This window comes from Dermacentor albipictus, chromosome 10, assembly GCF_038994185.2.
Source record: "Dermacentor albipictus isolate Rhodes 1998 colony chromosome 10, USDA_Dalb.pri_finalv2, whole genome shotgun sequence".
In the NCBI taxonomy this organism is placed as follows: domain Eukaryota; kingdom Metazoa; phylum Arthropoda; class Arachnida; order Ixodida; family Ixodidae; genus Dermacentor; species Dermacentor albipictus.
In genome coordinates this window covers 78,838,225-78,865,382 of record NC_091830.1, presented here as the reverse complement: position 1 = coordinate 78,865,382, position 27,158 = coordinate 78,838,225, and the positions used below count along the sequence as shown (strand labels likewise).

General features: G+C 48.0%; 1 protein-coding gene across 15 annotated transcripts in view; it reads right to left on the bottom strand.

Annotated features, from left to right (window-relative positions):
- Positions 1 to 27,158, bottom strand: part of LOC139050262 (uncharacterized) — a 228,395-nt gene that overhangs the window by 9,696 nt on the left and 191,541 nt on the right. For 13 of the 15 annotated variants that reach the window (XM_070526449.1, XM_070526453.1, XM_070526455.1 and 10 more), the window contains one exon: positions 18,550 to 18,603. The exons of the other annotated variants lie outside the window; for them this stretch is intronic. In XM_070526449.1, coding sequence (XP_070382550.1) covers positions 18,550 to 18,603 — 54 coding nt within the window. The remainder of the gene's footprint in view (positions 1 to 18,549; positions 18,604 to 27,158) is intronic. 15 annotated transcript variants of the gene reach the window in all.

The following is a 27,158-nucleotide window of genomic DNA, read 5'->3' as shown; positions in this document are numbered from 1 at the left end:
ATGTCATCAGCGTAGAAGGCCAACCGTACTTCGTGCGGCATCGCTTTTGGGATGTAGTCCGGAAGTTGCGCGAGGGCAAGATTAAACAAAAAGGGGCTCAAACACTGCCTTGAGCACCAGAAAACACACTGCGCGGCCGGCTGAGCGCACCTCCAATCCGCACCCGAAGCGTGCGATCAGACAAGAACGCTCGCACGTAGTGGAGTAGCCGGTTGGTTATGCCGAGCTTGTGCAGTGCACTGACGATCGTAGAATGCGCCTGCTCGAGGTAGCGACAACCTCGGCCAGGGCGTCAGCCGTTCCACGCAGCCGGCGGAAGCCGCTCTGCTCGGGAGCGAATGCGTCGAGTGCCACTGCAATCCAATCCAGACGACGAAGTGCCATAGCTTCGAGTACCTTACCGGTGACAGAGCTGAGTGAAACCGGACGGTAGTAGCTCACGCTCCTTTGCGGTTTGCCACTCTTTAGGAGAGGTGCCACGGTTGCTTCTTGCCACTCGCGAGGGACGACGCCGGTGCGCCAGACGCGGTTGTACACCTCCAACAGCGATCGGAGCTGCTCGTCGTCGATGTTTCGCAGCGTCTGATAGGTGGTCGCATCCACGCGCGGCGCGGAACATCGCCTCCGAGCGTTGAGGACGATGCGAAGCTCGCCCAAGGTGAAGTCCTTGCACAGCGCCTGCACCTGCTGCATAATTCTGTTCGTCGCGAAGTAGCGCAGCGGCGCCAGGAGAGCGGCTTTGTTGCGCTCAGGAAGCTCGACAACTGGGCCATCCGGCGGAAGCAACGGCGGCGGCGCTGCAAAGGCGGCGGCGAACGCGTCCGTGAGCTCCTCTGCGCTCAAGCCCTTTGCGACCGCGATGGAAAGCGTAGGATAGCGAGGGATTGTTGTGCCATTACCACCAGCCCGGATTCAGAATCTACAAGATGCCAAATCGATCCTGCGAATGCCCTTTGGACAAACCCGGGGCTGTACCGAAAGGCACAGCGCCCTAATTCTCCATTGCCAAGTCAAGATGCTGAGCCGTCAGGCAGCGGAGTCCTGTGGAAAAGCATCGGTGAGCGACATGTCCAAACGTGCAACCAAGTGCCAGACAGCCCGGCGCCGTACCTCCCTTTGCCTGGAGGTCACCGCGCCCGCCAACTTTGAACCGGGGGCGGACGCGGTGACGCTGATAAGCTGCGACGCGACCGCCAGAAAAACCGGATCCGTCAACCCACCGGGAGCAGAGTGCCGCTCTCGACTGGAGTGGGATGTGTCACGCCTTTTCGCCGGACGTCGCCATGCGGGAACAGTCGCGTTTCCTGTGAGCTCTCCGCCCCAGTGCCGATCGGATCATGTCCTGTATAATGATCTGTATATAGTGTATAAAGTCCCTTTTGTTATTCTCACCGACGCCTGACTCGGAGTCTTCGCTACCAACGCTCTGTCACGAAACGAGTGACGGGCGCTACGGGACCACCTCAAAGTCGTAATAGTGGTGGCAGCGGTAGGATGTCGTAACAGTGGATGGCAGCAACGGGATTGACCGGCATCGGCTACCTCGGCGCGGTGAGTGCCTCAAGTTTACCTCAAACACCAGACATTCTCTGACACAGGTCATAGTAGCTCAGGGAAGCATTTGGTGTTGCATTGTGTTAACCTTGTGTGTTTCAAGCCTAGTGAGCGTGTTTTGAAAACCAGGGGATGCTGAGGGGGCAAACAGGGCAGTGTGTGAAATACTTGCGGATGTCTTACTAGAAGCATTAGAGTAGCGTACGGCAGGTATACTCAAAAAGGGTAAACAGCAGGAGGACAGTGTGAACGATGGAGAAGTACAAGGTGAAGGAACTTCTCCAAATTCGTGAGGAGTTGGGCATTGAGTTGGGCTCAACCAAAAGAAAGAATGCGATCCTTGAGGTCATGAGGACTGGGGACGTAACGGCTGAGGAAGCCGAAGAGGCATGGGCGGATATCAATGAACGTCGGGAAAGGAAGGAAAGGAAAGAAAAGGAACGTCGCGAGGAGGAAAGGAAAGAAAAAGTACGTCGGGAGGGGCAGGCAGAAAAGGAACGTCGCGAGGAGGAAAATGAGGAAAGGAGACAGAGGGAATGTCGCGAGCACGAGCTTAAAATGAAAGAGTTGGAGACCCGAAATAGCTCGCCGGCGCCTAGTCTCACTTCTAACGGTGCAAGAATACGCGATCAACCTCCACCCTTTTTCGTCGGAGAAGATATGGCCAAATACCTCGTGAAATGTGAGCACGTGTGCGAACGGAATAGCATTGAGCGATCCCTCTGGGCACAGAATCTGTTAGCCTTGCTTCCTGGGGAGGCACCGGACGTAATAACTGGCTTATCGAAAGAGTCGTTTGAGAGTTGCAGTGATGTGAAGGGAGCGCTACTGCGGAAGTACAGATTGTCGCCCGAAGCTTTCCGGCAGAAGTTCCGGTATGCAAAAAAAGGCAGGGAGTCGAATGTTGACTTTGCGTTTCGTCTGAAAGCCGACCTGGTGGAATGGCTGAAGGGCGAAGAGGTTTACGACGACCGTGACAAAATCGTCGAATGCATCGCGTTGGTGCAGTTCTACTGTTGCATTGATGTGGATGTCAGGCTCTAGCTGCAAGATAGGCTAAAGGAGGTTAAGCTAAACAAGGCAGCAGAGTTAGCGGAAGAGAATTACACCCGCCGCAGCTTGCACAGCAAGGCAGTGCGCGTAGAAAAAGCAGATAGGAGAGATGGGTTGTCCGGGAAGCCCGACGAACGGAAGCAAATCACGCGTCGCAAGTTTCGGAAAGACGAGTCCCTTACCAAAGAAAATGTAAGGGAAGGACAGGATGCATCTCAGAATGCTAACGATGGTCCCAAGCAGCGAAACGATACGACGCGTTTTTTTGAAAAACGGAAGCCGTTAACTTGCTACAATTGCAAAAAGCAAGGGCACATCGCTGCGAGCTGCCCAGAGAAAATTGCTTTTGCAACAATACAGGAAACTAACAAAAACATACGACTATTGGAGCCATATATGCGGGAAATTAAGGTAAACGGCAAGAAGTGCCGAGCACTTCGGGACTCTGCAGCAACTATGGACGTTGTCCGCCCGTCTTTCGTCTCCTCGAATGATTTTACGGGAGAGTGCGCTTGGATACGGCAAGTGGCCGAGGAGGAGAGTGGCTGTTTACCGATCGTAACGGTTATCATTGGAGGAGAGTTCGGGAAACTTAACCCAGAAGCCGCTGTGTCTGCCGCCCTCGCGGAGCATTTTCCCTACCTCTTCTCAAATAGCTCGGAGCAGCTGCTGAAGGATCAGGGCAAATCATTTTTTGCCGACGTGGCGTACATGGCCCTCAGGCGATCCAAACCGCGCCCGCTGTCGAGGGAACTTGACTTTGCGTCGGTGAGCGAACAGCGGTGCGGCACACTGACCGATCAAGATAACTTGAGTGGCGAGCAATCACGGGAGAGGCAGAGCTCGGAGGCTGGGCTCGGCGAGCGGGTCCTGGAAGTGAGTGGGAATGACACGTGCAGTGCTAACCGCGATATGGACACGACACCGCAGTTAGACGACGCGGGCTCCATACTCGCTCCGGTTTCCGCCAACCGGCAGGAGCTGGCTGCAGTTGAAAGGGAAACTCGGATTCGCAAGCAACAGGAAGACTGTTCACTAGCCGATCTGAGGAAGAGCGTCAAACGGGGAGTGAAAAAAAGAGGGTTTCATTTTACGAGGAATCTGGCTTATTGTACCGCCGCTACACGGATAAGCCGGGTCGCAAATATAAGCAGCTTCTGATTCCTCAAAAATATCATCGGGAAAAAAATGAATGACCTCATTTGCTTCCTCAGTAGTATGTTTTCGGTCCTAGTGATTTCAAGGGGACCATTCCATTTGTCATTATTATTGCTGATTATTAATTGTTCCTGATATTTTGGTGTGTTGTTCATGTGAAAAATGGTTGTTTGAGCCTTGTGTACTAGATCGTACACCTGCCTCTTGTTGCAGCGGGAGCAAAAAGGGGGATAGCAATTTATTTAGGTTGATTTGGATTATGGCCTTGTCAGGTGTTTGGCGGGAGACAGAGGGCACTTGTTCGTGTTGGGTGTTGCCTTTTGCCGGTCGGTTTTGCAAGCTGCAGAACGACCAACCAGGACCAGTGGCGAGAAGCAAGGGCTTAGGAACGACCCGAGGGGAGCTGGTTGAGGTGCCTTGGCGACAACGCGGTGAGCAGAGCTCCTGTCCTGGCGAGTGGGACCTGGGCACGTGAAGGTACCTGGCGTCCAGACACTGGACGTGAACTTGGACGAGCCTGACGAACGTGCGCGCCTGGCATCCGAGCCACGTGGAGGCAGCTCGTCTTCCCGGCGCTTCATCTGAGGGCTGGGATGCTGTTGTGCCATTATCACCAGCCCGGATTCCTAATCTACAAGATGCCGAATCGATCCTGCGAATGCCCTTTGGACGAACCAGGGGCTGCGCCGAAAGGCACAGCGCCCTAATTCTCCATTGCCAAGTCAAGATGCTGAGCCGCCAGGCAGCGGAATCCTGCGGAGAAGCATCGGCGAGCGACATGTCCAAACGTGCAACCAAGTGCCAGACAGCCCGGCGCCGTACCTCCCTTTGCCTAGAGGTCACCGCGCCCGCCAACTTTGAACCGGGGCGCCAGCGCGGTCGCTGGTTGCACCTCTCGGATGACCGTCGAGTGCTGGCTTTGTATTGGGCCGTTTGAGTGACAATGGTTTCTCGGGGCATTATAAGCTGTGACGCGGCCGCGTGGAAAACCCGATCCGCCGACCCACCGGGAGCAGAGTGCCGCTCTCGACTAGAGTGAGATGTGTCAGGCGTTTTCGCCGGACGTCGCCGTGCTGGAACAGTCGCGTTTGCTGTGAGCGCTCGGCCCCAGTGCCGATCCGATCATGTACTGTATAATGACCTGTATATAGTGTATAAAGTCCCTTTTGTTATTCTCACCGACGCCTGACTCGGAGTCTTCGCTACCAACGCTCTGTCACGAAACGGGTGACGAGCGCTACGGGACCACATCAAAGTCGTAATAGCGGTGGCAGTGGTGCAAAGTCGTAACAGGATCTTTGGTCGAAGGAGAGTGCCGAGAATGCGCCACGGGCGCGATTTGTTGCGCGTATCATCGAGCGACACACAAAAACTGCTCCACATCTGCTTGCGCTGCTGCCTGGCATTACGGCGGCACGCCGCATCAAGGCGATTGTTGAGAGTCCAATCCTCTCTCCTGTCACTCTTGATGGCTCGGAGTTCAGTGCTGCGCCGGACAGCTCGAAGTGTTAAGCAGCTTGATGTCGGGCACCGGCGTTCCCGCAGGCACAGAACAGCATTTCGTGCCGGCGTCGACACAACATCTCACGGGAGTCAGAAAATCCGTGTTCGCAGTAGGGGGCGTGGCACAGAGTTTCCGAAACTGTGTCCAGTCGGTGACACGGTAGGAGCGCCGCGGTCCATGGGCTGCAGCGTGCGGGTCGATGGAGATCGGGTAATGATCGGAGCCCTGAGTGTTCGGGCTGCGTAGTGGCACTCGTAGTGTAGTGACACTCCTAAAGGCAACCCTCGCTCACAAGTGACAAGTCGATGGTGCTCTCCCGTGCGCCCCGGCGCACGAATGTGGGACTGCCGGTGTTGAGAAGTAGGAGGCCCGCAGAGAGGATGGAGTCGAGCAAGTCTGTACCTCGCGGCTCGGTGTGCGAGCGCCCTTATGTTGTGTAGTGACTGTTGAAGTCAAACAACACCACAGAGTCACCCCCGATGCCAGCGACAAGCGCAACCACAAAGGAACTGTCCCACCGACGCACGGGCCGAACATAAACACTGGCGACGGAGGTGTCGGCACCCCCAACACGCACAGTCACGGCCACGCACTCGATGTGACTGGTCACGATGTCGGTGACATCTACATCGGCTTGCGCGAGACATGCGCGAACATACAGAGATGCGTGGGACCGTCCAGGCGAATGCAGCAGGCCGCAGCAACGAGCCTTGCTACAGGTATGCGACCGGCATTCGGTGGCACTGTGATAGGCCACAAATCCGGAAAAGTTAAACTCGCCGGGACGCGCGTAAGTTTCTTGTAGCGCGAGCACGTCGTATTCGTGTAGTGAGAGGTGCTCGGCGAGTTCATCGTGGCAGTGGCGCATCGAGCGGACATTCAATTGGAGAATGCGCGGCCGACGTTTCGGAGATCGCCTATCCATGGTGAGCCAGGGCTTGCTGGGCTGCAAGGCCCGCGGTGCACTTGCCGTGTGGTGTCGTCCATCGCTGCTGTCTCTATGAGGACGCGCAGTGCTGCTGCGAGGGCAGCACAGCAGCCCTCCTGTCCATTTGCCAGTTGGGGCAGCGCGGCTCCGAGGCTTCGTGATTCCCGCTGCAGTTCGTGCAGCGCGGCCTCTGTGAGGTGCAGTCGGCGGTGCAGTCTGCGGTGGCGTGCGACTCTCCTCAACATGGGCAGCGGTTATCGCGCGAACGTGTTGCGCCGGCGTGACCAAACAAGTCGCATCGATCGCACTGGAGTGACCGCGGGAGTCTGGGACGAACCGTGCGACGCTGCTTGAAGGGGAGCACTTCGGGCGAAACGGCGTTGCCGGCGAATCGCACCGCTGTGTTGTGGCCCCTACGTTTGTATGTGATCACGGTCACGGAGGCTTCAAGGTGGTCTCTTATTGTGTCCGCGTCGAACGAGCGGTCGACACCGAAGATGGTGCCAGTGCCGGTGGTTTTGTGAGAGCTTTCGCCCTCACTGGCACATCGCCGACGGTGCGGACTTGTAGGAGATGTGACAGTTCTGCCTCCGGGAGCGCGTCGACGGCGACAACATTCCGTTGAAAGTTCACACACACGCGGTGTGCTCCCTGATTAGCTGAGAGCTGTGCGGCGATAGTTTCTTGCGTCAGTCTCAGGAAGTTGCCTTTCTTCCCTTGGGGACGAAACGGGACCGTGTCAACGCGTTATCCTGGAGCTGGGCCGTCGACCGAGGGTGTATGCGGGATCATCTCGAGAGGCCTGTAGCGCGGCCTCCTTTTCCCGGCCCTCTTGGGTGATGATGGGGGATTAGCGCTGTGTTGAGTAGCCTGCTCTGTTAAATCCGAGGTGGAGATGAGTGCTGGGCGACGTTCATGCTCGGTGTGGGGCTGCTGCTGCTGGCTGCTTTGCGGAGCGAGAGGCTGGAGCAGCCCGAGAACACAGCTGGGGCGCGGGCACGCCGAGCTAGCTGGGTCGGTTGAGGAGTGCATTCCTTTTCTCCCGTTGCCTTTTTAGAGCGCAGCTCTTTGGCGTCCGTTCCTGGGTTTCGCGTCGGCGTTGTCGTCGGCCTCGTAACCAGCTCCGCCCCCCTTTCATCCCCCCAGCGCTAGCAGCGACCGACTGATACCGCTGGATGCCACTGACGCCGCTAGAGAGTCAAGATAACGTGACTGCATAGAACACCGTCGCCGCCATGCAGAAAGAGGAGGAAAGGGTCCCCCCCCCCCCTGGTTCTTAGCGCTGCGGAAGCGAGGGTATCATATTGTTTGTGTCGGCATCGGCGGCGTTGTCCCTGAAACCAACTCCGCAGCTGGGGTTGACTCACTATCGGCGTCAGCGGCATCAGTCAGTCGCTGCTATCTCTTCCCTCCTCCCTTTATCGTGTTGTCCGCTTGCTGCGCGCGCTTCTGCCCCCATCGTTTGCCGCTGGGTGTACACGCCGCCCCCCTCCCACCCCTTCCTGCGAGTCTCCGGTTGTCAAAGCGCCGGCTCGAACTTTGAAGTTGGCGAACTGTGCGCCACAAAGTTGCCCAACGGCTTGCTGGTAGTAGCTGCCTACTTCGCCCCTACCGCACTCACGAAAGACGTCGTGCACTTCCTGCAACTCGCATTAACCGTCCATCGATCCACACCGATGTTAGTAGTGGGGGACTTTAATGTTGACATAAAGACAAACAGCAATTTCCTAACACTTATGCGGGAGAACATCCCGTTCCTCTCGCTCGTAACGCGTCCCACGGCTGTGACAACCTCGCGAGGCACTTGTATAGATCTCGTCTTTGAGAATCAAGCATTGGTGTACCAAGTCGAACATATATCAGTCTATTTCTCCGACCACAAAGCTTCCTTCATGACTGTCAAGAACTGTTAGTGGAGTCTTTGTTAAAGGAATACGTGTGAAAAATAAAAAAAAATTCTGTGATAGCGCATACATGTGTTGCTCGATTTCTTTGCCTCAATCTATCGAAAAGGTGAAACAGCTTATTTGCTGCGCTCAAATTTCGCATTAGGAAGTAACGTAATCGTCGGTAATTTTTTCACTTCGGCGCCATCGTTGCTCGTACCTTGAGAGCATGTCGCAGGTGCGACCCCGGAGTGAGTCATTGGAGAGGGAGACTGACCCTCTCTCTCTCTCGCTCTGTCGGGCGCGGACAAGTAGGTGGCTTGGCCAATGGGGGCTTGCTTGGGGAGCTGGCCCAATCGGCGAATGCTCGGCAAGAGCTGCCACGTGGAAAGCTTGGGAAGGTAACGCGGGGTGGCTGTCATGGCACCGGCGGGGGTCGTTCGTTTGTTGTTCGCCATGTTACGGAGCATCGAGCGATGGTGGTGGGCTGCTTTCTGTCACGGCCGCGGTCATAGTTTCGTTTCCAACGCGAGTCAGCAGTGAGGCAGGCAATGATGCAGGTTGCCGGCACCATTACAGGTCGGTGACCCGCTACACGAGGCGCTGACTGATGGCGACGACTCCGTGCTGTCAGAGCTGGTGGCCGGCGAGGAGAAGATCGTGCTGCTACTCGTAGACGTAGGCGCTGAGGCATTGCTGTCGCTTTCCATCTCGGAAAAAGCTGCTGCGGCGGCAGTGGTGTTGGCGGCCTCTTGCCGATCATGGTTGCCACGTGCCTGGCGGTTGGCGTTCTTGCGGCCGACGTTCTTACGGGTTGTCGATGACAGGCGCTTTGGCATCCCTTTCGAGCCTAGGATACGGCGGTCCTCCAAAAGCAGCAAGTCCAGTGCTCGCGAGCGAGGCTGTGGCATGCCGAGACGAAATCCAGGCACTGTGTCCTGGGTGTCATCCATGTCAGGGTCCAACGAAGGGCTGAAGCGGCCGGCTACAGGTACATTACCTTCTCCCCTGGGTGCCCTAAAAAGGGCTACGCTCTGAGCGCTGTCGTGGGAGAAGGTTAACAAGTAGCTAGGGTTAGGGGTAAAAAAAACCTCTCACAACGAAGTCTGTAGCGAGTGCTGTGGTCGTCGGAGCGAGGGGGAATGCGACCGCTCGCTACGAGTGTCCCGGAGCCTCTCTTTCTTCTCATCATCGTTCGCTGCTGCAGTGGCTCGTAGCAATATTTATTGTACACTGACAGTGGTGTTACAATGCGTCGCAAGTAGGCATTCCGTGGTTTAGGTGTCAGTCGGTTGCATAGGTTCCGAAACATTCAATTCAGGGTGTCCCCACTATCATGCACCAAGGTGTAAAGATATTGAAATGCCACGTAGAAGGACAGAACCAAGGTGATGTTTTTTGACGTCGATTGGAGATATTCAGAGTAATTTTTGCATTTCGCCTAATAACATTATTTCACCTAATTATTTATTCAACGTCTCATACTATAATCAGATGAATGCTGTCAATGAGAAAGCTGTACAGCAGCATGAAAAACAGCTTTTGGTTTCTCAATACGTGCTATATAAAAGTGCTTGTCCGAGCGTGAAAGAAGCCCACGAATACAGACAAAGTGCTTCGAGTGGCCTTTCGTGCGAAAGCTTTTGCGTGTATTTGCGGGCTGCTTTCACACTCTGAGAAACATGTTTATGAAGCACGTAATGGGCATCGGAGAGCTGTATCGGGAGTTTTTCATGTTTATCTACAATTTTCTCCTTGACAATTGGTAGCTAATCATATTTGAGAAGTTCATAAAATAATCAACCCTTATTCTATTATTAGGCGGAATGAAAAAAAATAACCACAGCATCTCGAAGCAACAACAAAGAACGTTACCTTGGTTCTGTCTAGCTAAGTGGAATTTGCATATCTTGAAATGTTGGTGCGCGATAGTTCGGATACCATGTAAATGCGTTGGCCTGTTCATGTACAACAATCGATATGTATACTTTAGGGAAAGCAGTCGGCCAACGACACCCAGTTGAAAAACACAACAGGAAATTTTCACAGTCTGTCGTATTTTGGGACGTTGTTTCTGTAGTTCTGTTGCCTGTAGTTCTGTTGCCTGTAGTTCTGTTGCCTGTAGTTCTGTTGCCTGTAGTTCCGTTGCCTGTAGTTCTGTTGCCTGTAGTTCTGTTGTCTGTAGTTCTGTTGTCTGTAGTGTGACGTCCTGTAGTAGAAAGTTCTGTAGTTCTTGATAAATATTTAATTAAAAATTGACAGAGACGTCCGTAAGGATATGTAAATTTGTTAGTACAAAAAAGAAAAACATAAAAGTAAAAAAAATTTAAAAAAAAAACGTCTCCGCCTAGGATTCGAACATGCGACCTCACGATTCCCAGCCCGGCATCTTACCACTGCACCACCCCAAACATGCTATTCGAGTGTACGTTTTAGCCGTGTGAATAGTACGACGTGCTGATACGCTGGTGTTTACATTTGCATTTTGAGAGGCAAGATCCGCTATCACTCCACCGCGTCAAGTGCCGCATCTCTAGAAGAGCAAGAGTGTTCGTACCATTGACAGGTACATCGTGCAGTGCTAGAACATCGATTTTGATGTACGATATCCTTATTAAATAAGAAATTCAGAAATAGACAACGTTGACTTTTAGGGTTATTACTGCTAGTTTCGACAGTTGTCTCTCGTTCTTTACACTTTTGAGCGCGCATATATTTCGTGTGTTCAATGCAAAATAGCTAGATAAACATTCGTGGATGAGAGTTCTTTCTGACAGCATACTGGCTTCTCACGGCAGCACTGTATCAGATTAATGAGACCCGAGCGAGACAGCTTTTCACGCAACTTTGTGGAACAACCCCAATCTTCTTTTCCGCTTCGCATAAGCTTGTGGAATATTCCTGGGAAATTAACTAATGTGTCAGTGTAACAGCACATGTAAGTCCACAGGCCTGTGTGCCACATCTTACCAAAAAAAAAACGGATACGCAGCCATTCCCGCAGATGGTATGATTTTGATCAGCGGCCGATTTTGAGGAGGCCGGTAGGGCGTTGCTGGTGCCGCGTCGTCACGGCACAATTATAACTATTCGCCACGTCGACTTTATTACCGGTGTCGGTGCCATCAGCATTGCCGGCTTCAGAGAAGCGCATTTGAATACCGCGCAAGAGAAAAGTACAGTGTACACCAACGATGCGCAAACATACAATTTTGAAGGACCGCGACGGAAATCGCTTCTGTTGCGACTTCGGAACTCTTGGCCGTCACGACCGAATGTTTCTGCTGCGACGTCAGAATTGGTGTCGTAACGTCGGAGTCGCTGTCAGGATATAAAGCTGTTGTTCCGACTTCAGAACTCTTGTTGTCGCGACAGAATGCTTCTGTTGCGAAATCAGAATTTCTGTCGTAACGTCAGAAATGTCTCCCAATTAAGAAATGTCAACAACTTCTGTCGTACAACAGAATTTCTGTAGTTGCGACAGGAATTCCTTTTGTCTTTTTCAACCGGGCACTACAGAAGCTTGTCGCATCACACAATTTCAGTGCACTTCTGTTGTCATCATTGGGTACATGCTGCGGCGATAGGTTTCCGTTGTGGAACAGTTCTCTGTAGTACAACAGAAGTTTGTCCATTCCTTCAGGAACACTTCTGTTATGACAACTGGGGGCCTGTTGCAATGATAGGTTTCTGTCGTACAACAACATTTTTCTGTAGTACAACAGAAGTTGGTCGCATTACTTCAGGAACACTTCTGTTGTGACAATTGGGGGCCTGTTGCCACAATAGGTTTCTGTAGTATTTCAACAGTTCTCTGTAGCACTACAGAAGCTTTTCGGGTTACTTGAGGAACATTTCTGTTGGGACAACAGGGTGCCTGTAGTGATGACAAATTTTTCTGTAGTACTACAAAAATCTGTTGTAGAGCTTCAGCTTTCTGTTGTAACAACAGACATACAACAGACTGTACTTCTGTAGTAGCAACAACAAATGTCTGTTGTACATCAGAAAAGTATGTCGCTCCATCAGGAATCTGTAGTTACTACAGAAAAATCCTGTTGTACAACAGAAATTTCTGTAGTACTGAACACAACCTCTGTTGTCATTTTCAACTGGGCAGTGAGCCCTAGCGAATAAAAAACGGTGTACTTTTGGTCCCAAATTCACAGAACTTGCCATATGTAATGGCTGCCGCCGCCTACGAAACAGCCGCCGCAATATCCCCTCTTTTCTTGTATCGACACGTGATTCCTTGTCAATATTGCGTGTTTCTTTATCAAGCATTCACTTTTGTCTGTCAGTTGAGTTTCCCGCACTCTAAAGAGGACTTCGTGGCCCTGACGCCATTACTGCAGATGCGTGTTTGTTTGTCTACCTATAACTTTACCATAGCGCAAGAAAGGCAACAACGAGCCTTGAGACTCTAGGCGTCGCGAAGCCCACTTCACACCTTGTGACTTGGCCCTGTTCTGGGTCTTGCTACGGCACGTTGGCTTATCGGGCAAAGATATTGTGCACATTCCAAGGAGAATGAGTGGCAACGTAACGAAAATTAAATTATGGGGTTTTACGTGCCACAACCACTTTCTTTTTATGAGGCACGCCGTAGTGGAAGACTCCGGAAATTTTAAGCACCTGGGGTTCTTTAACGTGCACCTAAATCTAAGTACACGGGTGTTTTCGCTTCCATCAAAATGCGGCTACTGTGGCCAGCATTCGATACCACGACCTCGTGCTCAGTAGCCCAACACCATAGCCACTGAACAATGACGGCGGGTCGATTGGCAACGTAAGCGAGTAGCCAATCCTCACGGCGAGTTATTAGCCTAATGAAAATCATTAGCAATTAAAGGTGCATCTTTCTTGCCGTGAGCTTACTTAGACCACGTTGGTTGTTTTATTGGTGAAATTTGCAGACAAAAGAGCCTGCACAAAGTGTCACAAAGCTGGTGTATAGGAGGTGCTGCACATAGGCTGATTCACCGTATTTAGGTTGTCTTCAGCGGCGGGAGGCCCTACGTGGCACGTGACGGCCTTGGTACAGTACCCGCACTACGCACAAGTACAGAGAATCCTCGTGATAACATTGATTGAGGCGAGGAAACACGCATTTCGTTACAGTAGAGAGTCCTCAGAATAGGCATTGTACGGCGGAAAGTGTACTCCAATTGCATGAGCTCGTAAGACGTCTCTTCAAATGAACCCAGGCTCAACTCTGGTGACATGACACTATTGCATTTGGCGCGTACAAAATCACATGCTTCCCACTGTAATTATGAAAGTCACAAAAAGTTTTACTTGTTGGACTGTTCGTTTAGAAGCATGCACAGTTTACATCTTTGACATCGAGAATAATGATTAGAGTGTAGTGGCACAGTGTGCAGTTCTTCATTGCCTTTTCTGCATTTCTTCCTAATTAGAGTCCTGCTTCACCTTTCACTGTATAAACTAAACTCGTCATGCCCTGAAGTTTTAGCCGTGATAAGTTTCAATGAAGCAAAACAAATAAACCAATATCGTCTTAACGAGAGCAAACTGTGTGCCTCGCTCTTGCATGTGGAACTTAGTTCCTAAAGCTTTTTCTTGTTTTTGTTGTTTTTAGCAAGCTTTATGCGTTGCACATTTGCTGCTACCGACATTATCTATGTTGTGAACACCCTGGCTTCGCTTCTCGCATGACATAAAGCGGCCTGAAGAGCTCAAGTTGGACAGCTGAAATCAAAACACAAGGCTCGTGCTGCTGTAACGCTAGACATCTTTTATATTCATTTATGTTTGTTATGTTAGTCTCCTGAAAAGCCGAGCTCGTATTTATCAAACAAGCAAAAAATGTTTTGCTTTTGTAAGTATTGACATTTTTATGTTAACTTTATTTGTTTTAATTAAGCTGGTCTCTTGAAGAGTCTGGGGATGACTCTAACCAGAATACAAGTGTACGGTTCGCAGTTTTAGTTATTTTTATGTGAAGATTATTTAGGTTAATTATGCTAGTCCCCTTAAAATCCCCACGTTAGATGATTCAAACCAGCATACATGTGCAGTGCTTTGTAATTCTTGACTACATTTTTATACGAATATTCGTTATAGTTGTAACAAAAATAGTGATCTTTCATATTTTATTTTTTATGTATGTTGGGTTATTTATGCCTAACAACCCATCTTTTTTTTTCAGAAAATGTTCCGTGGTGCCAACGAGTTCAACGTTGTTTATAGGCGAAAGTCGGTATAATGAGAAATTTCTCGAAAAATATTTTTTCATACCTAATTCTTGGTCACTTGACACGAAATCAACGAGTGTTTTTGACCATCACAGATGTGCTTGCAAATCGCTTCAGATGTTTGTTGAAACTCAAAACTATTTCTCCCAATTTAATTTCATCACAAAATTGTTTGGCCTTCTTGTGAAAACTGATTCTTGCCCAGCTGACCCAGAAGACACTGATCAGCGTTCTTTATTTTTCAGACACAATGCATAAACCAGACCTTTAGATATTGCTCATGGAAATACATTGAAAAGCTGTGAGTGCCAAGATAGCCAATTTTCAAATACTTTAGTACTACGAATGTCTGTGGTCGCGGGAAACGCGAGTAAATTTGCAAAGTTCCAGTTTCTTTCGCAGAAACCAGGGGAATGCAGAGGCATAAATTAAATGTAGAGTAATGGCCAGTTTTTTTTTTGCCTCTAAATGCTGCGATCTTATACAAAATAACTTAGGAGCGGGCTACACGAGTAAGTTAACATAGTATAGCCGAAAAATATTTCAAGCCTTACAGGTTGAGTGGATCGCCTAAAAGAAACTGTAAAGCTCAGTTTTTTTAAAACAAGAATCCTTGTGTTCAATGTGAAAATGAGTCTTGGGTGGCCAGCGTAAGACTACGTGCGATAAATTATTCTAAAGCCCTACTTCTCTGCCATTCATGTGGAAAGTTAAAAAAGGTATTTTTCAGAGCGGAATGTTTTTTTAATGTTCACATGTGGATCGCGCATACGACATAAATATGTTAAACCTTGTCGTCCAGCAAGGAGAGATTTTTGATGAAGTGAGCCCCAACATTTAATAAACGAACTGTAACTTCATTTATTTCTTATTGATACGAAAAAGACACGCGACGTCAAGCGGTACGGCTGCGAAAGAAATGTTTTTTTTTTAACGTGAACGCGAAAAGTGCGCGTCTGACCAACAACAGACTGAACAGGACATGCATGACTTCTATGGCCGAGCTTGTTCATTCTGTCGAACAGCGGTAACACTTAACAGCACACGAATTTGTTCACGCTCACGTCGTAAGGTATCTGTTTTAAAATGCTTTGTGTGGTCGATATCAGCGATCTTTCTGGATTTACTGGCTGTGAAGGAGCAAACGCTTCTTTTTGTAAACTGCATGAAACATGTCTTTTAACAGTGCAGGACTCGCCGGCGAATTCGATAGCTACTGATATTTCGTGTGCAATGACTGTGTGGTTAACCGGCACGCACCAAGCACAGGCCGGATTTCATGAGACATGAAACGTGGGCCGCAACACCGCTTCTATGTCAAACGCGTGGCAGACGAAGTCACCTTTATCGCCAGCATTCCTGGCCGGCAAGCTTGTTCGCAGGTCGGCGAAAAGCCCTTAATTGCTCACACAAAAAGGAAAAAAAAATATTTCGCTCGTAAAAAAATGATTCAATTTTTTAAATATACACAAGCATAGCAGACATATATAGCTGTCTAATGGCTCAACGCATATATTTTTACGCCAACCAACAAATCTACTTTTCTGGCCTTGAACACGGAGCCTTTTGCAAAAACTTGGAACCTGAAATTTTTTTTTTACAGGCGGTTAGCTGAACCTTGAAAGCTTTAATATTTTTCTGCTAGTTTCTCAACCGGGGTATTATACTATATTCAATTTCTGTCTTAGGAATCTTTCCGCTTTCCGAGAAAAAAATTAAAGACATTGCAACTTGAATCATTCTTGCCTTTGCCAAAAGCACTCGAAGTATTGGCATAATTTAAAATGGGCTCTTTGGGCAGTCACATCACCTGACCGTCTTTTGATACATACCATTTGAACAAGTGGATCATTAAATATAAAATTAATTCATTCCTTTTAGCTCAGCTGGGCAGAAAACTTTATCTGCCGGAAAAATGCTAGAAAACGTTTGTTAAATTTAAATAAATGTGTTGAACGAGTTGTGAACGCCAACGAAAGTGTAGAAATTTTACACCTATATCTACAGTGTCCGAAAAAACGCTGGTCGATTTCGCGTGGATAACCCACCTGCAAGTACATCTGTTCCATTGTCAGAAGGTTTCGGTTCAACAAAAATTGTATTTTAGATAGGTTTGCAAGTTCAGTTTATTTTGCTGTACAAGTACATGAGTAAGAAATCAATGGTATAAGTTAGCTTGAAATTAGGTGCAGCAAAAGCTCTCCAATAATGGCAGTGATGTGCTTTTCATGTATGCATGAAACAAGTTTTTTTTGTGAATCATTTCGTTCGTTTTTGTGGCACTGAACAAAACTGAAATAAAACTGACATGAGAAATATTTTTTTAGTCTTCCAGCAGGTGACCAATGGCCATAGGTTTTCAAATAGATTACTTAACTATTCAAAATGAATAAGACGGTTGATATTGAATGACTTTCTGAGGTTGCTTCAACAATGCCATAATGTGCTTTCAATTTTCATTTGTTGACGTTGGTGAATGACATTTCAATTACTTTCGAAAACAACTTTTAGGGGATTTAACCAATGGGGGCTGCATTGACCGTCTTCGTGGTCTCGCAAGCAGCAACTGCACTAACTTGGAACAAATAGCAAGCGAAGCACTCTTCAAGCAGCTTGGACGCCTAGCATGCTCTATTGCAAACATCTGGTTCCTCTACCTTAAATTTCACTATCTGCCAGCTTCTAATATTTCTCATGCCTATTTTTTGTGCACGCTACAAAATGTGCGCGTGTTTGTATTCATAGGCGACCTGTGCTTTTTTTTTACCCGTAGTGAACGCACGCGCGCAGGTATTCATGACGCCCTACATTTACTTTTGCAGATTACTTAAAGTATGCTTCGCTCTTACAGAGAAAAATGTATAAATTGAGCGTTGGGTGTTTGCAGTCGCAGTCTTTTTGATGGCCGGGCCGCAAGCTAAACGTCAAAACTCAATGTTTGCTTATGCTTTTCTACGTGAGACTGCACTTCTTTCAATTGATATATATATATGCGATGCTAGTCGCATTAACTTCGACATTCATAGTTAGATGAGTAATGTGGTATTTTTTTGAAGCCGAATGTCAACAGGCGTGTTACTGGTTTGCTCAACTTGTGTAACATTTTCCCCACACACTCCACATAAACTCTGTCCAGTTTGCAGCCGTTCAACGCAAGAAATAATTTACCTCTCTAGGATACTGCCAACAGGGCTATGTCAGCTGTCCGCATGCCGTGTTCTTTATCAAGTGCGCACACACGCACGCACACATACATTATACCCGCATGCACACCTGCGCGAACTACACACTGCACACAGATACAGGCACCGCGCAAGCACATAAACACTTCTGGCACCAAATACATGTACACAACATGCACACACACATACACACGCAGACACACGCACGCACGCACGCACACGCACGCACGCACACACACACACAGGCACAAACACACACACACACACACACACACACACGCGCGCGCGCGCACACAACATACATACTCCCGTATCCTCATATATACAGAAATAATCGCACGCATACAAACACGCATCACATACATGCGGATACAAAAACATGTGAGCACACGCATACATATTGCGCAGAGAGAAACACACACGTGCATACCCATCTATACGTGCACGCACACGTACTCACAAACGCGCACACACGGACAGAGTTTGCATCAGCGTAAACACCCCATTGAGAAATTGGTGCTTCGTGCCATCGTATGTGTTTTGTCCTCGCTTCGTGGTTTTTCTGGGCTGGAATTGTTGATATTTATGGATTATGAATTTGACGAAACACACGCCTAATAAACGCAGGTTAGATCGATCGCAGTCATCTGTGCAAGCGAATACGTGCTTTCTTTACAGAAATTGGATTTGCTTAGCATTGCAGTTGACGCGAAATAAAGTTTCAAGAAGATGATAAATTTCGGCTAGATGGTATGCATATTTGACTACTGTGGAGTGCGACAGATGGAAGAAAAAGAAATGCGAGACAGACGGGACCAGCCGCTTTAGGTTACATTTACTGAAAGTGAGAGAGGCACAAAGGAGAGATGCCTCGCCCTGCACCACAGGTTACATTTACTGAAAAAATAAGGAATTAAGGATCCAGGTTCGTGCTGCAACGCGTAAAGTTAGTCGGACGAAATGCAGGCGCTTATTCAGACTTCCGCTAAGCTCCACTTTACGAGAATGGAGCCAGAGTATTGCCAGAGCCAAGCTCCACTTTACCAAAGTATTTGTGGTTACTTACATCAACAGGAGTCCATATGACGAGAAGTGCTACTTTTTCCATTATGCGGTTCTTCTGGAAACCAAAAAAAAATAGAAGCTGTTCATCATGTAAACTTTGGAGGACCATACAACCCAAACTCAGTACATGGTCGTTATAGCCTTTTTTGTGTATGTCACACAGTCCTAACGATCAAAGGAAACCGGGTACGTTTAGCAAACTTAGACCACTCAGTTATATTGTGTCGCGAACACTATTCACGTTTTTTATCAGCATTTTCACCGCCCAACCACTGTATCCAAATTATCGCGTGGAGTGAAACGTCCGTGCACGTCTCCGAAATTTTCACAATTTTTTCACGGCAATAATAGGGTAAGGTCCTTATTTTATATGTGCGGGGGCTCTAGGCGAATAACGGCGCATATTCTTGAACACATGGGACCACGAGTTATTACGCTGGAATCAACGATGACTCATGCATAAAAGCTGGCGCATTTGACCCATAGCTCACTTTTCCTCAAGCGAAAAAATGTGATTTACGCGAAAAATGTTCTTTACACTATCGTTGCGCTTGAATGTTAATTTTTTGCAATTTCGGGTCAAATAGGCATTTAAATTATTGATTTACGCATCCGGTAGTTCTATCCCTCCCAGTAACTACAACGTGGTAGCGTGTGGAGGGGCTTCAGCACTGCGTAGCGGACAGACCTTGAAAGCCAAAGTCTTGAAGGCAACGCCGCGGTCAAGGACTAATAAGCAAACCGCTGTCTACAAGGTCTGCCGCCGTTGCACGCTCCACAAGCCGAAAACAGAACCAGGTTTGTAGCAAAGACAACAGACGTGGGGACCGCTGCAGTGTCAGCATCAATGATCATGTCTTGACCACGAAGCGAGGCGCCTCACTTCTGCGAAGCTTCGTCGTACGACCCGAAACGGGCCTGATAGCCTTCTGACGGTTCTCAATTCAGCGAGAGAAACTCTGAAGACAAGCCGGACCACATCTAGCTTACATTGCAAGATGCCTTTAGGACTCAGAGAATACCGTCAAGACTAACGACATGGAACCTGAGTTCAGTTTCCAGCAGTGGCCTTAGCATCCTGTGCTGCGCCGCAGGTCTGAGTGCCATTTTGGTCAGTTCATGCTGACCTTCGGCTGAGGGCAGGTGTTAATTCCAAAAGACATGAAGGAAATGATCACCATATCCGGCACAAGGAAGGTCACAACTTGTTATGGTGGTCGGATTGTCTTTATTGAAGTTTAGTCGGCCCTCCTAATTTAGTGACATCATGAATAATATAGCTCCACATAAAAAATGCATCGCCCTACCTTGTAACCGAGTGAACGAACACAGTGAAAGGTGAGAGTGAACGCAGCGTGCAGCAGGGGATGGTAAAAAGCGGTGAAAGCGAAGAGGTGCGAGCTGAAAAGCGGAGATGAGGATGCAGAGGAACCATGACGTGAAAAGCGAAGAGGAGTATAGAAAATGTATGAGAAGAAAAGCGTAGTGCCCCGTCGATGGCTACGAGATGGCGTCCTCTGGAAGGTTTGTCGGTGGCGGCTTCTGTGAATGCCACCCACGGGTCATCCGCGCGCTGGCCCCAGGCGCTGGCTCTCGCGATCTCTCCAGATTAGCAGGACAGTCGCGCCAGACGTCGCTCCCATCACAACGTGCCGCACGAGAACGATTGTCCGCGCCAGACAATATATCGCGAAATGAAAACACGTATAGAGTTGCACTGAAATTTCGCATTAGGCAGTGTGGTAAACGGCGGTGATATGTTATCCAAGTTTCAGTAGCTAAGCCTGAAAATGTGGAGGGCTGAACAGTAGTGTACTGTTTATCGAGCGAGGAGGGGCAAACTAACTCTCTCTCTCTGTATATATATATATATAAATATATATATATATATATATATATATATGTGTGTGTGTGTGTGTGTGTGTGTGTGTGTGTGTGTGTGTGTGTAAAATAGAGAGTATGAGTGATGGAAAGCAGAGTCCGGCCGAAATGTCGAAACAAAAAGCCATTTGTTCGTGTTCCTTTTGTGTGCTCCTGCAATAAGTGGATCATGCAGAAATTGTATATATAGAAATAGAGAGTGTAGTGGCGGATTGGGAAGTGATCTTCGCACTACGCATCGTCGCTTGGGATTACTCTGCCGCCGCTACTTTTCTGGCAGTAACGCCACACCAACAAAAGAAGTTGCACTACTGTAAACCTGCATATAATTTGGCCATTTTGCCTCTGGCGTAAGTGTTCATTTGTCCTTTGCTTTACCATAAAGCCACACACGGAGGGCTCCTGCCATGGTGAGGGGAGCGAGCCGGTGCACAGGTAGCATGGGGCGAGGTAGATGTGGTTGCAGTGGCCGCACACCAATAAACAGTGACATGTTCTTTCATTTGTTGTGTTAATAAAATGTTCATTTATCTAAAATATTCATCGGAGGCTATGCACAAGTTCACTTTGATTACTGGGCGGGGCAAAGTAAGAACTGTCCCAGATGGCACGTACTGTAAAGATTGCCTCCTTTGCGGATTGCCCGATTGCCTACCCGATGGATTAAAATTGAAAAATGCGTCAGTGAAAGTTATCTTTGCGATTCACAGACCTGATTTTCAATCGCAAATTATGAACCATTACAGTGTAGCACTGCCAATATTGTCGGAAGTTTCTCACTGAAGTGAGACAACAACATCACTAAAATTTTCCCTATAACTGTGAAATGCGTTTAGAGCGCAAATGTTCTGAAGCACCCTAATAATACGCTAATCCGAAAGAAATAATTCCCCTACGCGTTTCATGTTGCTCTACTGCTCGTACAGCTGAGGGGAAACAATGAATTTACCTGCAGGATATAGAAGGCTTGGCCTTACTAAAAGTATAGGGTGGGCGAATATACGATGTTTGGAATACGTATTGCGGTATTTTCGAATGTCAAAAACTGAACAAATATTTCGAAGCAACCGAATGTTAACATAGGGTTACTGTTCTGCGTCTTATCGAAAAATTCGCAAATATCATGATCGCAATTAAAACAACTACAAAGTTTTCAAGGAATGCAGAAATAAAATCGGTAATGCAAGCTTTGATTTCGGTTTAGCGGAGAAACTGTGGTGCTCGTATACGCTCCGTGGGTTACATCTTGTACACATACATAAATACCCAAGAATACATGGACGTGAGAACTGCCGTCGCCATAGCACAATCGGTCGTGCAGGTCGCGCGTAATGCGGAGCTTATCAGTCCGGATCTAACCGTTAGCAAGCTTTCTTTCCTCTATTACCTGCAGCTTCTCATTTTAAAACTTCAATTGAAAACTACAAAAAACTTCCGTTGTCCCTTCCTTTACTTTTCTTTATCACCTGTTACTTTCATATGGTTCTGACTAGCAAATATGTGCGGCCGATCTTGCAAAACCATTGCCTGCCAATTAGTCTTTCTAGCATAGTTTTATCTTTTAAATTATAACCAGCGATATTTCGCTTGTAAGATACCATTGATTGCGTCTAGGGTACAGAAACCACTAACAAGCTTTTTCTTTTGCTCTTCCATAGCTTCTGGTATTTTCTCAACAAATATATTTTTTTGCGTTTCTGGAAAGTTGGTCACACAGTACTCTGTCATTCTTGGAAAGCCTTCTGCCACCAGACTCTAAAGGTGTCAAGCTTCTATTAGAGAAGTTCTTTTCATGGTGGTTGTTACCTTGCAGTTAACATGACCATGATTGCCCATGATAGTTTAATGTCTATTTACCACAAACGTGTTCCTGATTAGACGTGACCATATTCACACTATCAATCAGATGATAGAGAAATGTGCAGAATATAACCAACCATTATATATAACTTTCATTCATTACGAGAAAGCGTTTGATTCTGTCGAAACCTCAGCAGTCATGGAGGCATTACGGAATCAGGGTGTAGACGAGCCGTAAGTAAAAATACTGAAAGATATCTATAGCGGCTCCACTGCCACCGTAGTCCTTCATAAAGAAAACAACAAGATCCCAATAAAGAAAGGCGTCAGGCAGGGAGATACTATCGCTCCAATGCTATTCACAGCGTGTTTACAGGAGGTATTCAGAGACCTGGATTGGGAAGAATTGGTGATAGGACTTAATGGAGAATACCTTTGTAACTTGCGATTCGCTGATGATATTGCATTGCTTAGTAACTCAGGGGACCAACTGCAATGTATGCTGACTGACCTGGAGAGGCGAAGCAGAAGAGTGGGTCTAAAAATTAGTATGCAGAAAACTAAAGCAATGTTTAACAGTCTCGGAAGAGAACAGCAATTTACAATAGGTAGCGAGGCACTGGAAGTGGTAAGGGAATACATCTAGTTAGGGCAGGTAGTGACCGCGGATTCAGATCATGAGACGGAAATAATCAGACGAATAAGAATGGGCTGGGGCGCGTTTGGCAGGCATTCTCAAATCATGAACAGCTGGCTGTCATTAACCCTCAAGAGAAAAGTGTATAACAGCTGTGTCTTACCAGTACTCACCTACGAGGCAGAAACCTTAGAAAAGGCTTACGAAAGGCATTCTACTTAAATTGAGGATGACGCGACGAGCTATAGAAAGAAGAATGATGGGTGTAACGTTAAGGGATAAGAAAAGAGCAGATTGGGTGAGGGAACAAACGCAAGTTAATGACATCTTAGTTGAAATCAAGAAAAAGAAATGGGCATGGGCAGGAGATGCCCATTTCTGGCATATCTGACATTTCTGGCATTTCTGGCCTCGGCGGTTTTCGGCAGCCCTCTTCTGTCTGACCAACTCTGGGCTGTCCAGCAGGCCTAAGATGCGGCCGAGAGGCTCGGCCTTCAGATTCCCACGTGGGAGCGGCCCGCTTCGTCGAGACTCACGATCTGCAGGACTTCATTAAAGTTTTACCATACCATACCATAGGCAGGACATGTAATGAGGAGGGAAGAAAATCGATGGTCATTAAGGGTTACGGACCGGATTCCCAGGGAAGGGGAACCTAGCATGGGGGCGGCAGAAAGTTAGGTGGGTGGATGAGATTAACAAGCTTGCCGGGACGGCATGGCCACAATTAGTACATGACCGGGGTAGTTGGAGAAGTATGGGAGAGGCCTTTGACCTGCAGTGGGCGTAACCAGGTTGATGACGATGATGATGATGACCTGAAATCAAAGTTGAGTTGATGTGGACGCCGGCTCACTCTGTGCTGGAGGGCAATGAACTTGCCCACCAGTTCGCCTGAGAGATGGAACAACTGGTAGAGGAAGGTGGGCCACAGTCCATAATTAGTTATAGGGACATTAAGAACCGTTACAAGACGGAGAGGTGCCGTTCCCCCTTTCCTCACAAATCGCTTATCAGAGAACAGCAATCGATCTACAGGCAGATACAGGCAGGATTCTGCCCGCACCCTTGCCTTCAAAACAAGATGTTCCCAGAAGGGTACGAGAAGGAATGTCACTTGTGCAAGACTCAGTTAGGCACTCTCTAACATGTCATCGGAGTATGCGAATTCGTCAAGGCAGTGTGCCCACCTCTTAACTGCCCCACTACCCTACCCCATCCCTCATCCACCCTTACCGAGCGATGGGAGACCTTGCTAACCAGCCCCGCCTTGGAAGACCAGCTCATTTTGATCTGCAGTGGCCAGGCGGCTAGGGAAGCATATGGGACTTGTGAAGAGGGAAACACTTCCATCGACGGCGTCTAAGATGTCGAGCTCGCCTCAATAAAGTTGTCTCTCTCTCTCTCTCTCTCTCTATGGGAATATTGACCATTTAAAAACAAGGGAAAACATGAAGAAAGGGCGTCTGACTACAACGTCTGCGTCAAAACTACAATCTCTAATAGACACTCACCTAAAAAAATGATAAAACGTGTGACCGCGCGAAAAATGAGCGATGTGACAATGAAATGGACAGAACAGTTAAGCAATAAAGAGTCTAAGGAACAGCGTCTGCGTCGAAACAAAAAAAAACGGTCAAAAAGTGACAAAACTTGTAAGAGCCACTAGAAAATCGTCAACAGTATAAAACGTAGATAAATAAAAGGAAGACAGATGGAAAAAATGGCTGTGGCTTAGGTAAGGTTAAGCCCAGGATGCGAAGCATACTAGCTTTTATTTTAGTTGTTGAACCACTGTTTAGCCTGGTGAACTGCAGTTGCTTGGCTATATTTGGTTCGGCTAGACGAAGAAACAACTCATGCGTTACTCTGCTTCGCCTTCAAGAGTGGAACGCGACAGCGTTCCCGTCGACCCGCCAAGGGGTGTAAGACAATGAGCTACGGCGCAGCGACTACGCGCCCCGCATTGGACGCGGTGAGCGTCGAGCAACGCAGCGTTCGGCGCGGCAACGAAATGTGCGCCTGAGCAAGCGACGCACGCCTGAGCCTTAGAAACAGCTCGTTTCTAAGGCAACACCGCATTCACTAGAGGCGCTTTTGTACCGCTTTGAAGCATCGTACTCGTGGCTCAGTGGTAGCGTCTCCGTCTCACACTCCGGAGACCCTGGTTCGATTCCCACCCAGCCCATCTTGCAAGAGTTGAGCCAAAGCCACTTCTCCTCTGTCGTGACGTCACGGTGTCACGTGGTATTGAAGGCGACACCACCGCGCCTGAGGAGCTGGGTTGAGCTCTCGTAATATGCTTCGCATAAAAACCGAAATGAAGTCACTCTAACATAAGGCCTAATGGAAACCTTCTAAAGATTTGGCTCCTTGTCACTAAGCACACTGGAAGGCCTGCTGAAGCATTTGTTTCTCTCATTCTTGATTAACTAGGCTTCCACAATCTCCCGCTCGAACCTGTCTTTTCCAAACTTTAAAAATTTTGTTTTGTCGAACTAAGGGCGGTATATAGTGCAGTTTTCATTAGGTGAAGCGCTAATAGTCACGGCAAACAAGAAGAAATAGAGACAGGACAAGGCGCTACTTGCAACTGTTTATTGAAGTGACAGGTGGCTGAATATATAGCCATGAGGAGAGGGGAACGAAAAAAGAGGGACACTGAATATGTGAATGCGCATGTGCGAAAACACTAAAGATATTGTCACGTGGTCATGACGTCAAAGAACACAGTAGCAATACTGTGAAAGGCGAAAACGAGCTTTTATTGGGCGAACCTGTGCCCACAAAACAGGTACACTTAAAGCACAACGAGAGCGGCGAACACAGTCGGCGATCGTCGTAAATCTGATCAGCGGGTCAAACGCGTCGGCTTTTATACAGCAGTCACCGAATGTTCCAGACTAAACGTTGGGACGCGCATGCCTTCTACAATGTTCTACACCATTCGTGTCAAGCGATGAAATCAGATAATACAAGGCTCGGCGACAACAGACAGCGGATAGAAGCATCGATAACTTTCCAGAGACTTCGGATACATGCAGGCGCGTCCCGCGCTGTGCGATAACATTTGTTAGGTAGCGAAACCTGGTCGCCCGATAAAGATAAGTACACGTGTCAATATATATATGAAGGGAATCACGCTTAATCTAAATCTGAAGCTTATCTAAAAACGCCCTTCAATTCAATGTTTTTAGATGAGTTTTATATTTAGATTGAGCGTGATTCCCTTCATATATATTTTTAGTGTTCTCGCACGTGCGCATTCACATATTCAGTGTCCCTCTTTTTTCGTTCCCCTCTTCTCATGGCTATATAATCATCCACCTATCACTTCAATAAAGGGTTGCAAGTAGCGCCTTGTCCTGTCTATTTTTCTTCTTGTGTGCCGTCAGTATTGTCGCTTCATCTATTGAAAGCTATGCACCAACTAGCCCCACAACGTGTTTTGGTGCAATTAGTGCAGCCTCTGCAAGGAAGCTCCCTTCATTGTTGCGCAGATAACGACAATGTTCCATTGCACGCTCATTGAAACATCGACCTGTTTGTCCGATATAGCTGCGACCGCAGCTTAGAAGGATTGAATACACGACACGTGCCTGCATTCGGTGAACTTCTTCTGATGCTGAATTGAACCAGCCAGGCGTTTCTATCTGTTCATGGCACAAAGCTTACACAAATTACAAGGCGCGGAGAAGACAACCTGAACATTATGCCTGCTCGCCACTTTCTTAATATTTCTTAATGTTCTTAATGTTTCTTAATGTTGTGCGATACCTTATGAAGGTACGGAATTCCGCAACAGAACTGCGTGAAACTGGCTTCCTAATAAGAGGCGGGCGCTTGAGTTTTTGAAGCATCGTTTCGCAGACGGCTGAAATCAGACATGGCGGGAAGCCCGCCTCTTGTTGCCGTCGCACTTGAGCGCTAAAGCTACTTGACACCAAATGGAAACAAGACTTAGTTAAAGCAGTTTCCAGAGAATTGGCAGCAATTGCACGCTTTACAATCTTGGAATGGGCGCTCTCAAACGGTAGCAGTCCTTTCAAAGAACGTGGATTGTACATTCAACAAATGCCTTCCTTTGGAAACTCTAGCGTGACAGGCGTCTCGCATCGCAAAGCACAGTAGCTCGTAAGTACCTAGTGCGGCAAGGTGAGCATCAATTTCTACTGCACGTGTCGACAACGCCGGGAAGACAATTGTAGCTGCCCAAGCAGGGGACATGTAATGGAGAAATTGTACCTAGGTGGAGGTAATTCCAAGAGAAAGCTTGATATCAGCTGTATTGT